Source organism: Eleutherodactylus coqui, chromosome 2, assembly GCF_035609145.1.
Source record: "Eleutherodactylus coqui strain aEleCoq1 chromosome 2, aEleCoq1.hap1, whole genome shotgun sequence".
Lineage (NCBI taxonomy): Eukaryota > Metazoa > Chordata > Amphibia > Anura > Eleutherodactylidae > Eleutherodactylus > Eleutherodactylus coqui.
Window position 1 is genome coordinate 48926454 of NC_089838.1, and position 16259 is coordinate 48942712.

The 16259-nt window shown below is 45.7% G+C and overlaps 1 protein-coding gene across 2 annotated transcripts in view; it reads left to right on the forward strand.

Moving 5' to 3' along the window:
- Positions 1-329: 329 nt before the first annotated feature.
- Positions 330-16259, forward strand: part of LOC136611329 (uncharacterized) — a 48332-nt gene continuing 32402 nt past the window's right edge. The window contains exon 1 of one of the 2 annotated variants that reach the window (XM_066590840.1): positions 330-421. In XM_066590840.1, the coding sequence (XP_066446937.1) occupies positions 338-421 (84 nt within the window). In that variant the 5' untranslated portion in view covers positions 330-337. The remainder of the gene's footprint in view (positions 422-16259) is intronic. The other variant, XM_066590841.1, reaches the window with a different exon arrangement.

Here is a 16259-nt window from a genome sequence, read left to right on the forward strand (position 1 = left end):
CGGGGGATCAAATGCAATCTAGATTTGAACCAAGATCACAGGCTAAAACGCGCGTTGAAATGTTTCTCTACTTCATCTTAGATCAACTCTTGTTGATCTTGGATCAAAACTTTGGTGCAGCCGGCCATAAGAGCCCTGTAGAATACTCTTAGAATGTTATATGGGGCTTCTATGAATCTTAAGCAATATTATACACCAATTTTATGGGTTTTGGAGAACTTTCTGTAAAGTTTGAAGTAATTCAGACAATGATTGGATGATATAGTTGCATGATAAGCATTAGTGGTTTAGCAGGACGCTCTGCATTGTACTGGGGCAGGGCCCAGCTCCCATCTCCATGACAGCCAGCTTGTTTACATGCAGAGCTGCAGCACACAAGGCCAAGAAACTTGCAAACAAACCCAGGGAGGACACCAGGCAGGTAAATATTGAAGTAAATTATTGGTTTGGCAGCAGAGGAAGATAAGATACAATAAGCAGATTAGTGATACCGCACTTTTGTGTCATGTGATCCGCTTTCTCGCAGTTGTTTCTGTAATCTGTTTTTTATATCTTCTATAAAAAAAATAAGGTTGTCTCAAAATTTTTTATAAAGCACCTAAAACTGAGCTACATGGACAAATGCCCCCTCAACACATTAGCCTGTCCTTAACCCCTTAACTAGCAGCTGTTTTGGGGGTTTTCATTTTTTCATCCTCGCTTTTCAAGAGCTATAACTTTTTTTTATTTTTTCATCAACATACCATATGAGGATTTTTTTTTTTTTTACAGGACAAGTATTTTTTAATGGAACTATTTAATGCACCATATAATGTATTTGGTGCGGTACAAATGACATTTTAACTTTATTGTATTGGGTCTGTAGCATTATGATGCTATGTTTATATATTTTTTTAATGTTTTACTACTTTGAAAAAAATTAAAAACAGCTTTTATTGAAAAGAAATGCTTTTTTGTCTTTATATGCAAAGCGCCATAACTTTTTGAGGCTGTGTGTGGTTTCATTTTTAATACAGTCGGAGCTGTATTACTTATTGTTACATTTTTGATGGGTACACGCGACTTGTTGATCACTTGTTGACCAAAAAAAGCAATTCTGACTTTGATTTTAGTTTGTTTTTCTTTGTTTTTTTATTTTTTTGCTTTTGATAGCATTAAAGGGGTTGTCCCGCGCCGAAACGGGTTTTTTTTTTGTCAATAGGCCCCCCGTTCGGCGCAAGACAAACCCAATGCATCAGTTAAAAAAAAAACCCGTTTAGTACTTACCCGAATCCCCGCGCTCCGGTGACTTCTTACTTACCTTAGTAAGATGGCCGCCGGTATCTTCACCCACGATGCACCGCAGGTCTTCTCCCATGGTGCACCGTGGGCTCTGTGCGGTCCATTGCCGATTCCAGCCTCCTGATTGGCTGGAATCGGCACACGTGACGGGGCGGAGCTACGAGGAGCAGCTCTCCGGCACGAGCGGCCCCATTCAACACGGAGAAGACCGGACTGCGCAAGCGCGTCTAATCAGGCGATTAGACGCTGAAATTAGACGGCACCATGGAGACGAGGACGCTAGCAACGGAACAGGTAAGTGAATAACTTCTGTATGGCTCATAATTAATGCACAATGTACATTACAAAGTGCATTAATATGGCCATACAGAAGTGTATACCCCCACTTTCTTTCGTGGGACAACCCCTTTAAGGCCCATTTACACCAGCCAATGATCCCACAAAGATGGCTCCAAGGACAGTTTGAGTGACAGCTTTGAGCGATCATTTTGCACAAACTATTAAGTAGCTACTCAGCTACTTAAGTACCAAGTAAGTGTGCAAATGAAGCCTTCTCTGAATGCAGTTAATATGCTCAGATCCTTTGTTCTCCACGGGGAAACAATGCTATCAGCACTCCCCGTGGAGAACTGCTGATAAGGCTGAAGAAGGATTTTTAGGTTGGACTAAATTTAATGATCAGCTAGCAGTGCCCGAAAAGAGCACGACGGGTGCGCGTTTAGACGCACCGATGATCACTAAATCGATCGCCGATTAGTGATTTTTTTTGGCAATTATCGGCTGGTGTTAATGGGCCTTTAGTTTCATCACTTCCACAATATATTGCAATACTTCAGTATTGCATTATATAGTATATCTGACATTCACATATTAAAGGGAATATGTAATCAGAAAATGAGCTTCTATGTAAATCACAGGATCCACCATTCACAAGAGGTGTAGGCTGTGACTTTCTACTCCAATTCACTACACACTGACCTCTGCAGGTCACAGAGCATGTCTACAACAGCCTCCCATACAAGTCCCTTCTGTCCATTGAATGGCCCATGAGGCTGCTGTATCTCAAAATGATGTTAAAAGTAGCTCAGGAAATACGGCCACCCCCATAGTCATGTACAGACAAAAGAAAAAAAAGTTCTACAATCAGAAGATTAAAACAGATTAGAAAAATGTGATATGTTGCTCTATCTGGTTTTAATTATTAAAAACTTTTTGGGTGATATAGTCCCTTTAAGCTCTGCCACAAGCTACCGGTAGGGCTCAATATGGTTAAAAAAATTTCAGCCTTAGGAGCCTTCACAAGGTCCAGGGCCACCATGGCAACCATATTTGTATCAACACATGTTAGGCGTAGTGTAACCATGACTTTATGCAATGGCGCACGTAAAACATAGTGCAAAAAACTTATTGACTTACATTGGGCCATTCAGACCTGCATTTTTCACATGCGCATATTACATGTGTGAAAAAAAATGCAACTTGTCCTACTTTGGTGCATATTCTGCACCACTATATAGTCTATGCGTGCATAAAATATGCAGTAAATATGCCTGTTTCTACATATTTGCTGTATACTGCATATTATGCTCTTAAAAAAAATGTGCGGAATAGAAAGGCAACATACGCTCATGTGAAAGTATTAAGGTGATTTAACACTTGTCATTCATGGGTTAATACAAGTTTAAGTCTGAAAGCTTTAAAACTGCACAGACCTGCCTGAGCGATTCTTGGTAGTGGGGGATTTAGACATTCTCCAGAGACCATATATCAATAAAAAATAATGTATTATTTCCTAAGTGCTAAGGCCCATTTAGACATAATGATTGGCGCTCAAAATTTGGTCAAACAAAAGTGCAACATAATGGTTACGTCTAAACGCGAGCCATCGTGTACTTTTCGTTTGCTTTTCTTTTAGTTTGAGCCTGCGTAAAAATCATCGTCGTTTTGCGCACTTCTCGTTACAACTAAACACACCCCGCTCAGTGATTCAGATGGGAATGTGAAGCATTGAATGAGAAGTGAACAATTCTCAGCGATGATCTGCCTGTTTAAATATTCTGCACGAGCAAATACCGGTGACGTCACTTGTTCATGCATCCAGTGTATGAGGGGCGCTAGACTTTTGTAGGATTTTTTACTTTTACAGCAATAAGGTGTAACTCAGGGTGCTGGTCAACCGGGACTAGACACTATACTTCTTTTTTGTTCTGCTCCACGCGATAAGTAAAGCTGAATGGGCTAGGTTCGTTAGAAATAGGGCAGCAGTGAGTTCACACAGTTGATGTCTCTTGTTCTTTCTCTGATGATCATTGTTAACTAATTTCGACACATGAGAGAACTCAGATGGCGGTGACCTTATTGCCGATTCTAAATTTAAAGATGTACTCTAACAGGCCTAAGTGTGCACTCTGTACTCCTGTCTTAGAGATCGGTCTCTACTTGTTGTTTAAGTTCAGCCAATGCATAACCACCAAAGGAGTCCTCTGTAGCTTTTGCAGGTTCCTGTGAAAGTTGAATAGTGTCACCACGTTTCTCTCTGGCAGCACTGACCCGTCCTGTCTGAAAACACTAGTACTCCACTGCTCTAGGCTCTCTTAGGCCTCCTGCACACGGGCGGAAATTCCACGGCGCAGAATTTCTGCCCGTACACGCCTGCATAGGATTGCATTACAACACGCAATCCTATGCAGACGGCCGCGATTTGTCTGCGCGAAATCCCGCGCATAAAACAAATCGCGGCATGCTCTATTTCTGAAATGTCACTCCCCGGCCGCTGTCTCCGGTCTGCGCATGCGTAGGCTGCCCGGCATATGAAAGATCTGGGGCCACCAGGAGCAGGTGAGTGACTGGTGAATTCTCGCAGCGGGATCCGACCCGGCCGTCTGCAGGCGGCCTTACTGAGTGTTTTTTCTCCACCCTTATCAGCTCAGAAAGCTCTCTCTTTCTAACAGGTAGCCTTGGGGGACCCGCACTCACTCCTGAGCGACAGCAAACTTACTGCATCACTAGTCCTCTCAGAGCATGATTCAAAGTTATATTCCTGCCCCTTTCTATCTCAGGATTAACTCAGCATCCTTCCGAAGTTGGTAAAATGAGCACCCATCCTTTTGGGGTGGGGGTAATAAATGAGTGACTTGAAAGCACTGCAGAATATGTTGGCGCTATACAAATAGCAAGATTTATTTATATATATAATCTATAGCTAAGTATGTATGTATGTATGGTGGAAAAAAGGACCTGCTGTACGTTTAACTTCTTCAGATGATCCATGCTGATCTATCATTATTCTTACTAGGGCTATTAATGCCAGGCTAGGGAAAGGCAATAAACCTCTTTAGGGGAAAAGTTCCGTCTCCACTCAAAATGTGGCCAGCCTAAGAGATCCCTCAAACCGATGCACAATAGTGGTTCTAATGTAATCACCTGCTTCACCATCCTGCATAGGGAGGTAAAGAGTCCTTGCAGGCACTCCAAATCTAGGATGGCTGAGCACTGTGCATGAGGGAGAAATGAGGATAAGCTGCGGTTGATATGGTCGTTGCCACACGGTCTTAATGCGACCTCGGTGCATTGTGGGTGCTGTCCGCAGGCTGCCTGAGCTTGTGGCTCGTGAGTGCCTGTGACATTGCCTCAAGCCGTAGAAGACAGGGTTGGAATATTGTATCCACTGAATGCCAACGACACTCCATAGTTTGTACCACTGTGCTAATAGCAGGTGACCCCCAAATTACACAGGCCTGAGCCTTACTGGTGTTTCATACACCACCAGGTATAAGGCCTTGCCTACAAGCATTCTCCAACTGACAAGAACTGAACATACCTATTCCTCTCCATAGGAGACTGACTGAACCTGGCCGCCAAGCTCTCACATTTAGGCCTCATGTCCACGGGGAAACTCAGGCCCGCTACGGATTCTCCATGGAGAATCTGCAGCGGGTCCCTCCTGCCCCGCGGACATAAGCGCTGAAAAATAGGAATTTAAAAGAATTAACTCACCCGCAGCGGACCGGGAAGGTCTTCTCTTCCTCACGGCCGGATCTTTTTTTTCGGCCGGCGGATGAACTCGTCACGCCGGCGGCACGTCGCCGACGTGCCGTGCGCGTGCGCCGGGCACATCCGCCGAGCCGAAACAAGAAAGATCCGGCCATGAGGAAGAGAAGACCTTCCCGGTCCGCTGCGGCTGAGTTAATTCTTTTAAATTCCGATTTTAGGTCTCCCGCGGATCCGGACGGCTTCCATAGGCTTCAATAGAAGCCAGCGGGAGCCGTCCCCGCGGGAGACCCGCACGAAAATGGAGCATGGTCCAGATTTTTTCATGCTCCATTTTTTTTAAAATCCCTTTTATTGACCATCCGCGGGTATTTATCTACCCGCGGGTGGTCAATGCATCCCTATGTGGTGCGGATCCGCGTGCGGGAGAAGAGTTTAAATCCGCTGCGGATTTTAATTCTTCTTTTGCCCGTGGACATGAGGCCTTAGAGTTTTAGCCTGATGACATCACAATGCATTGTCAACTGCAGGCTCATTTGCATACAGTGTGTATGTATGTGAGTCTATCTATCTATCTATCTATCTATCTATCAATTATGTAGATTATCTATATATAAAACTGAATGTATGTCTGTCTGTCTGTCTGTCCTTTATGCGCTACTACACCATTCATCCGATCGCCATGAAACTTTGGGAAGTTGTTGAGTACACTCCTGGGAAGATTACTGGCATAGTACATCTATCCTATCATAAATGGCGCGCGTGCGAGCATCGTCAACAGTTTTGCCCCCCCCCCCACGTAGATCGTTCAATTCCTATCATTGCCACTAATTCTCTCACTTCCCGATGTCGTAGAAACATGAAATTCGGCACGAGCATTGATTATGTCATAAATAGGAAAAGCTAGTGGGTCCCAACTCGATTCTTCAATTCTAAGTGCAAAAGAATTAGCGTCCAAATTTTACATTCGGAATCTAATTTTCTCACTTCCCAATGTCATAGAAACTTGAAATTCAGAATGGGCATTGTGTATGTCATAAATAGGAAAAGCGAATGGGTCCCAACTCGATTATTCAATTCTAAGCGCCAAAGAATTAGTGTCCAAATTTTACGTATGGAATCTAGTTCTCTCACTTCCCGATGAAATTTGGCAGGGGCATTGATTATGTCATAAATAGGAAAAGTAAAGGGGTCCCAACTCGATTATTCAGATTTAAGTGCAAAAGAATTAGCATCCAAATTTCACATACGGAATCTAATTCTCTCACTTCCCAATATCATAGAAACTTGAAATTTGGCAGGAGCATTGATTATGTCATAAATAGGAAAAGTTAATGGGTCCCAACTCGATTATTCAATTCTAAGCACAAAAGAATTAGAGTCCAAATTTTATGTACGGAATCCAATTCTCTCACTTCCCGATGTCATTAAAACTTGAAATATGGCACGAGCATTGATTATGTCATAAATAGGAAAAGTTAATGGGTCCCAACTTGATTATTAAATTCTAAGCGCAAAAGAATTAGCGTCCAAATTTTACGTATGGAATCTAATTCTCTCACTTCCTGATGTCATCTATATATATAAAATTGAATGTATGTCTGTCTGTCTGTCCTTTATGCGCTACTACACCATTCATCCAATCTCCATGAAACTTTGGGAAGTTGTTGAGTACACTCCTGGGAAGATTACTGGCATAGTACAACTATCCTACGATAGGTGGTGCGCGTGCGAGCGTCCACGACAGTTACGCCCCCCCCCCCCAGACAAAGATCGTTTGATTTCCATCTCAAGCACGAAAGCAAAAGGCATTACGAGCAAGCGTGTTCAACTACAAAATGATGCGTCCGCCGAACGTTTTGCAAGACAATTGCTGGATATTGAGAATGCTGAGGTAAAATGAAAGCTGTGCTGTGATTGGTTGCTATTTCTTATACTGCTGAGGTAACATGAAAGCTGTGCTGATTGGTTGCTACTTCCTATACTACTGAGGTTACATGAAAGCTGTGCTGTGATTGGTTGCTATATATATTATACCGCTGAGGTAAAATGAATGCTGCGCTGTGATTGGTTGCTATTTTTTATATTGCTGAGGCAGAATAAAAGTTGCGCTGTGATTGGTTGTTGTTTCTCTTACTGCTGAGGTAACATGAAAGCTGCGCTGTGATTGGTTGTTATATATTATACTGCTGAGGTAACATGAAAGCTGTGCTGTGATTGGGTGTTATATATTATAAAGCTGAGGTAACATGTAAGCTGCGCTGCGATTGGTTGTTATATATTATACCACTGAGGTAACATGAAACCTGCGCTGTGATTGGTTATTTATATATATAAAAACGAATGTATGTATGTCTGTCTGTCTGTCTTCGCAGTAACGCGCGACGGGTAAGCTAGTCTATATATATAAAATTGAATGTATGTGTGTGTCTGTCTGTCTGTTTGTCCTTTATGCGCTACTACACCATTCATCCGATTGCCATGAAACTTTAGGAAGTTGGTGAGTACACTCCTGGGAAGATTACTGGCATAGTACATCTATCCTATGATAAATGGCGCGTGTGCGAGCGTCGTCGACAATTATGCCCTCCCCCCCACGTAGATCGTTCAACTTCCATCATTGCCACTAATTCTCTCACTTCCTGATGTCGTAAAAACATGAAATTCGGCATGGGCATTGATTATGTCATAAATAGGAAAAGTTAATGGGTCCCAACTCGATTATTCAATTCTAAGTGCCAAAGAATTAGCATCCAAATTTTACTTATGGAATCTAATTTTCTCACTTCCCAATGTCATAGAAACTTGAAATTTGGCACAAGCATTGATTATGTCAAAAATAGGAAAAGCTAATGGGTCCCAACTCGATTCTTCAATTCTAAGCGCAAAAGAATTAGAGTCCAAATTTTATGTACGGAATCTAATTCTCTCACTTTCCAATGTCATAGAAACTTGAAATTTGGGACGGGCATTGATTATGTCATAAAAAGGAAAAGTTAATGGGTCCCAACTCGATTATTCAATTTTAAACGCCAAAGAATTAGCGTCCAAATTTTATGTACGGAATCTAATTTTCTTACTTCCCAATGTCATAGAAACTTGAAATTTGGCACAAGCATTGATTATGTCAAAAACAGGAAAAGCTAATGGGTCCCAACTCGATTATTCAATTTTAAGCGCAAAAGAATTAGCATCCAGATTTTACGTACGGAATCTAATTCTCTCACTTCCCAATGTCATAGAAACTTGAAATTTGGCACGAGCATTGATTATGTCATAAATAGGAAAAGTTAATGGCCCCCAACTCTATTATTCAATTCTGAGCGCAAAAGAATTAGCGTTCAAATTTTACGTACGGAATATAATTCTCTCACTTCCTGATGTCATCTATATATATAAAAATGAATGTATGTCTGTCTGTCTGTCCTTTATGCATTACTACTCCATTCATCCAATCGCCATGAAACTTAGGGAAGTTGTTGAGTACACTCCTGGAAAGATTACTGGCATAGTACAACTATCCTACGATAGGTGGCGAGCATCATTAACCGTTATGCCCCCCAGACAAAGATCATTTGATTTCCATTTCAAGCACGAAAGCAAAAGGCATTACGAGCAACGGGATGCGTGTTCAACTACAAAATGATGCATCCGCCAAACGTTTCGCAAGACAATTGCTGGATATTGAGAATGCTGAGGTAAAATGAAAGCTGTGCTGTGATTGGTTGCTATATATTATACTGCTGAGGCAACATGAAAGCTGTGCTGTGATTGGTTGATACTTCTTATACTACTCATGTTACATGAAAGCTGTTCTGTGATTGGTTGCTACTTCTTATACTATTGAGGTTACATGAAAGTTGTGCTGTGATTGGTTGCTATATATTATACCGCTGAGGTAAAGTGAATGCTGCGCTGTGATTGGTTGCTATTTTTTATATTGCTGAGGCAGAATAAAAGTTGCGCTGTGATTGGTTGTTATTTCTCTTACTGCTGAGGTAACATGAAAGCTGCGCTGTGATTGGGTGTTATATATTATACTGCTGAGGTAACATGAAAGCTGCGCTGTGATTGGATGTTATATATTATAAAGCTGAGGTAATATGTAAGCTGCGCTGCGATTGGTTGTTATTAGAGATAAGCGAGCGTACTCGTCCGAGCTTGATGCTCGTTCGAGTATTAGGGTACTCGAGACGCTCGTTACTCAAGACGAGCACCACGCGGTGTTCGAGTCAATTCCATTTCCTTCCCTGAGAAATTTGCGCCATTTTCTGGCCAATAGAAACACAGGGAAGGCATTACAACTTCCTTCTGTGACGTTCCAGCTCTATCCCACCCCCCTGCAGTGAGTGGCTGGCGAGATCAAGTGACCGCCGAGTATATGAAGTGGGCCCGCCCGCGGCTCACCACAGACACACGCTAAGAGAGATCAGGGAAAGTGCTGCTGCTGCTATACGGAGAGTGTTAGCGTCTTCAAGAACCACAACGGTCCTTCTTAGGGCCACAGCTCACCTAGTGCATTACTGTTGTGGCTGCTGTGAGCAGTTTTGCACTTTTTTTTTTTATGTATATCGGGCGTGCAGGCTATAGCGTTCTCAGGCTGCAGTCTGTACTTGAGTATAGGGGCAGTATTGGTCAGGCAGGGACAGTGGTAGTGTAGAATCCTGTCTACAAGAACCCCAACGGTCCTTCTTAGGGCAACCTGTGACCATGTGCATTTAACTCCGTGGTTGCTGGGAGTTGTAGTACCTCAGTATTGCACAGCAGAGCCTGCACGCAGCCTTCATTTAAATATTTTTCTGGCCGCAGTTAGCGTAACGTCAGCGCTGTCTGACTCCAAGTGTACGCCAAGAAACCACAAATTTTTTACATCACTCTGTGTTACACGCCAGCTGCCTCAGAAGTGTACGGTGTGTCAGACACCCATAGATTGAAAGTGCAATACACACTGCATAGCCTCAGCCTGCATTGCATAGAGAAAAAAAAGGACATTTAAAAAAGAAATCCTTTTTATGGCTACCGGTGACCCAGTGCATTTGCCTGCGTGGCCTGTTGGACTTCACGTCCATTCAAACTGCATAGTGCACAGCAAGGCCTGCGTGCAGCCTTCATTTAAATATTTTTCTGGCCGCAGTTAGTGTAACGTCAGCGCTGTCTGCCTCCAATTGTATGCCAAGAAACCACAAATTTTTTACACCGCTCTGTGTTACACGCCAGCTGCCTCAGAAGTGCACGGTGTGTCAGACACCCATAGATTAAAAAGTGCAATACACACTGCATAGCCTCAGCCTGCATTGCATAGAAAAAAAAAGGAAATTTAAAGAAGAAATCCTTTTTACAGCTACCGGTGACCCAGTGCATTTGCCTGCGTGGCCTGTTGGACTTCACGTCCATCCAAACTGCATAGTGCACAGCAAGGCCTTATAATTTATCTCTGGCTTCATTTTGCGTTATATTACCACTGGCAGCCACCAACTGCGCGGCAATAATTCACAAACATTTTTACACCGCTCTGTCTCTGCTCGATTCTTAACCCACCATGCTGAGGGGTAGGGGTAGAGGACGTGGACGCGGTCGAGGACGCTGAGTTCCACGTGAGGGTGTGGGCATAGGCCCAGTTCCTGGTCCAGGTGAATCGTAGACGGCTGCTGCGGGATTAGGAGAGAGGAAAGTTTCTTGGGTCCCCAGCTTCATATCACAAGTTCTGGGTCCACGTCGTAGACCTTTATTAAAAAACGAGCAGTGTGAGCAGGTCCTGCCATGGATGGCAGAAAGTGCATCCAACAATCTATCGACCTCCCAGTCTTCTACGCCGTCCACAGCTGCAACTCTGAATCCTCTCGCTGCTGCTCCTCCTTGCTCCCAGCCTCCTCACTCCATGAAAATGACACATTCTGAGGAGCAGGCAGACTCCCAGGAACTGTTCCCGGGCCCCTGCCCAGATTGGGCAACAATGGTTCCTCTCCCACTGGAGGAGTTTGTCGTGACCGATGTCCAACCTTTGGAAAGTTCCCGGGGTCCGGGGGATGAGGCTGAGGACTTCCGGCAACTGTCTCAAGAGCTTTCAGTGGGTGAGGAGGATGATGACGATGAGACACAGTTGTCTATCAGTGAGGCAGTAGTAAGGGCAGTAAGTCCGAGGGAGGAGTGCACAGAGGATTCGGAGCAAGAGCCGCTGGACGATGAGGGGACTGACCCCACCTGGTGTGATAAGCCAACTGAGGACAGGTCTTCAGAGGGGGAGGCAATTGCAGCCGCAGGACAGGTTGGAAGAGGCAGTGGGGTGGCCAGGGGTAGAGGCAGGGCCAGAGCGAATAATCCACCAGCTGTTTCCCAAAGCACCCCCTCGCTCCAAGCCACCGTGCAGAGGCCAAGGTGCTCAAAGGTGTGGCAGTTTTTCACTGAGACCGCGGACGACCGGCGAACAGTGGTGTGCAACCTTTGTCGCGCCAAGATCAGCCGGGGAGCCACCACCACCAGAATGCGCAGGCATATGATGGCCAAGCACCCCACAAGGTGGGGCGAAGGCCGTTCACCACCTCCGGCTTGCGCCACTGCCTCTCCCCCTGGGCCCCAACCTGCCACTGAGATCCAACTCACCTCTCACAACACAGGCACGAGCGTCTCCTGGCCTGGACCTACACCCTCACCTCCACTCTCCTCGGCCCCATCCAGCAATGTCTCTCAGCGCAGCGTCCAGCTGTCGCTAAGAGAATCGTTGGAGCGAAAGCGCAAATACGCCGCCACGCACCCGCACGCTCAAGCTTCAAATGTCCACATAGCCAAATTGATCAGCCTGGAGATGCTCCCCTATCGGCTTGTGGAAACTGAGGCTTTCAAAAACATGATGGCGGCGGCACCCCCGTGCTACTCTGTCCCCAGTCGCCACTGTTTTTCACGGTGTGCCATCCCAGCCCTGCACGACCACGTCTCACGCAACATTGTACGTGCCCTCACCAACTCTGTTACTGGCAAGTTCCACTTAACAACGGACACGTGGACAAGCACAGGCGGGCAGGGCCACTATATCTCCCTGACGGCACATTGGATGAATTTAGTGTAGGCTGGGACTGAGTCAGAGCCTGGGACCGCTCATGTCCTACCCACCCCCAGAATTGCGGGCCCCAGATCGGTGCTGGTATCTGTGGCGGTGTATGCCACCTCCACTAAACCTTCCTCCTCCTCCAACGCAACCTCTACCTCACAATCAAGACGTGTCAGCAGCAGCACATCACCAGCAGTCGGTGTCGCGTGGCGCGGCAGCACAGCGCTGGGCAAGCGTCAGCAGGCCGTGCTGAAACTACTCAGCTTAGGAGAGAAGAGGCACAGGGCCCACGAACTGTTGCACGGTCTGACAGAGCAGGCCGACCGCTGGCTTTCGCCACTGAGCCTCCAACCGTGCATGGTCGTGTGTGACAACGGCCTTAACCTGGTGGCGGCTCTGCAGCTCGGCAGCCTCACGCACGTGCCATGCCTGGCCCACGTCTTTAATATGGTGGTTCAGCGGTTTCTGAAAGGCTACCCACACTTGTCAGACCTCCTTGGCAAGGTGCGCCGGGTCAGCGCATATTTCCGCAACTCCAACACGGATGCTGCCACCCTGCGGACCCTGCAACATCGGTTTAATCTGCCAGTGCACCGACTGCTTTGCGATGTGCCCACACGGTGGAACTCTTGGCTCCACATGTTGTCCCGGCTGTATGAGCAGCGTAGAGCTATAGTGGAATACCAACTCCAACATGGGCGGCGTAGTGGGAGTCAGCCTCCTCAATTCTTTACAGAGGAGTGGGCCCGGATGGCAGATATCTGCCAGGTCCTTGGAAACTTTGAGGAGTCTACCCTGATGGTGAGCGGCGATGCTGCAATCATTAGCCTCACCATTCCCCTGCTATGCCTGTTGAGAAGTTCCCTGCAAAGCATAAAGGCTGATGCTTTGCGGTCGGAAACGGAGGCAGGGGAAGACAGTATGTCGCTGGATAGTCAGAGCACCCTCATGTCTATAACTCAGCGCGTGGAGGAGGAGGAGGAGGAGGGGGAGGAGCCTGAGGAGGAAGAGACAGCTGGGCCCACTGCAGAGGGTACCCATGCTGCTTGCCTCTCATCCATTCAGCGTGTATGGCCTGAGGATGAGGAGGATCCTCAAAGTGATCTTCCTAGTGAGGACAGCCATATGTTGCGTACAGGTACCCTGGCACACATGGCTGACTTTATGTTAGCATGCCTTTCTCTTGACTCTCGCATTAGATGAGTTCACGAAGAGGAAAGGGGTTTGAGAGTGATGCAATACCACAGGGCCCTGGTGGACAAACTGATGGTAAACTTCCCATCCGACAGCGCTAGTGGCAGAAGGCGCAGTTCCGAGGGCCAAGTAGAAGGGGAGGTGCGGAGATCAGGCAGCATGTTCAGCGCAGGCAGGGGAACACTCTCCAAGGCCTTTGCCAGCTTTATGGCTTCCCAGCAAGACTGTCTCACACCTCCCAAGTCCAGGCTGAGTCGGAGGGAGCACTGTAAGAAGATGGTGAGGGAGTACGTAGCCGATCGTACCACCGTCCTCCGTGACGTCTCTGCTCCATACAACTACTGGGTGTCAAAGCTGGACACGTGGCCCGAACTCGCGCTGTATGCCCTGGAGGTGCTGGCTTGCCCTGCGGCTAGCGTCTTGTCAGAGAGGGTGTTTAGTGCAGCTGGGGGAATCATCACGGACAAGCGTACCCGCCTGTCAACTGACAGTGCCGACAGGCTTACACTCATAAAGATGAACAAAGCCTGGATTTCCCCAGACTTCTCTTCTCCACTAGCGGACAGCAGCGGTACCTAAAGACCTTTGTCAATCTGTGTATGATATTCGTCCTCCTCCTCTGGCTCCTCCTCCTGAAACCTCACGTAATCACCCCGAACGGCAATTTTTCTGTGGGCCAAAAGGCTCATATAACTTTTCTAAATAACATTTATCAGTTTCAATTCTCATTAAAGCATTGAAACTTCCACCTGAACCAATTTTTATTTTGACTGGGCTGCCTCCAGGCCTAGTTAACCCCTTCCCGCAACAGGACGTAAGCTTACATCCTGGAGATAGCGCGGGATCACATAAGATCCCGCGCTATCCCGCAGCGGGAGCCGGCTGTCAGTCACAGCCGGCGTCCCGCTGCAACAGCGGGGGGGCATCGGAGATGCGCCCCCCGCTGTTAACCCCTTCCCTGCCGCGATCTAAGTAGATCGCGGCAGAGAGAGACTTCACAGAGGGAGCGCGGCTCCCTCTGTGTCTCCGGCCGGCTCTCACGATGTCATCGCGAGAGCCCGGCCTGTCACCATGGCAACAGGACGCCAGACACTGGCGTCCTGTATTGCCTATGCCTAGGATCGCTGTACAAGCGATAAGGCATGGCAGAGCAGTAGCTCTGCCATGCCTTATGACAGCGATCATCAGGGCAGTGGTGAAAGTCCCTCAGAGGGACACAAACAGTGTAAAAAAAACAAAGATTAAAAAAAGAATTTAAAAAAATGTAAAAAAAGAGTAAAAAAAACATTTTTTTATGCTTTTTCTCAGATTAGCATAAAAAAAGGTAAAAAAAAAAATATCACCCCACATATTTGGTATTGTCGCGTCTGTAATGACGCGTACAATAAGTTGCACATGCTTTTGACTGTGCACGGAAAAAAACGCTAAAAAACTGAGGCAAAATGCTAATTTTTAGCATTTTGCCTCACTAAAAACGCAATAAAAGTGATCAAAAAATCCGTATGTACCCCAAAATGGTACCAATAAAATCTACACCTCGTCTCGCAAAAAATAAGCCCTCATAGAGTGCCGTACATCAAAAAATAAAAAAGTTACAGGACTTTGAATGCAGCGATTTAGAAAAAAAAAAGATTTCCAAGAAAAAGGGTTTTTATTGCAGAAAAGTGGGAAAACCTAAAAAAATGTAAGAATTTTGGTATCGTTGTAACCGTACCGGTCCGCAGAAAAAATGGAATGTCTCATTTATGCTGCATGATTAACGCTGTAAAAAAAATAAAAAAAATCTATGGCAGAATTGATGCGTTTTCTCTGCCTGCTATCATTAAAAAAAAAATTAAAGTTTTACAATATAGTTAATGTACCCAAAAGTGGCACCGATAAAAACTACAGTTCGCCACGCAACAAACAAGCCCTCATACGGCCGCGTCGACGGAAAAATAAAAAAGTTATGACTTTTGATAAACGGAGAAGAAAATCCGCCAAAAATTGTTGCGTCCTTAAGCCCAAAATAGGCCATGTCATGAAGGGGTTAAAAATTAAGCCACAGTAAGCTAAGCGATTAATGGGTTTCACCTGCCCTCTGGGTTGGGCATGGACAATTTTTCTGGAGTACATTTGTACTGTCGGTACACCACTTTTTCGGGCCCTCGCCTACAATGTAATCCAAGTAATTTTTATTGGCTTCGCCTGCACTCATGGTACACCACTGTGTCTGGGGTTGGTCTACACTTTTGCTACAGAAATGTAACTCTGTTCTGCCTACCTATACTTCTGCCACAGTAATGCTAGAGGGGTCTGACTGTACTTCTGCCACAGAAATGTAACTTCGGTCTGCCGATACTTCTGCTCCTGAAATGTTACCTTGGTTGGTGTATACTGTTACTACTGTAATTTTACTAATACTGGGCTCTGCCCATACTGCTTCAACGGAAATGTTACTGGGGCACGTCTATACTGCTATAACAGAAATGTAACTAATAGTGGGCTCTGCCGATGCTGATTCTACGTAAATGTTACTGGGGCCTGTCTATACTGCCACTACTGAAATGTTACAAATACTATGCTCTCCCTACACTACTGCAAGGGAAATGTTTATCTGCTGCTTCGCCCATACTGCTTCTACGTAAATATTACTGGGGCCTGTCTATACTGCTACTACTGAAATGTTACAAATGCTGTGCTCTCCCTACACTGCTGCAAGGGAAATGTGAATCAGCTGTTTTGTCCATACTGCTTCTACGTAAATGTT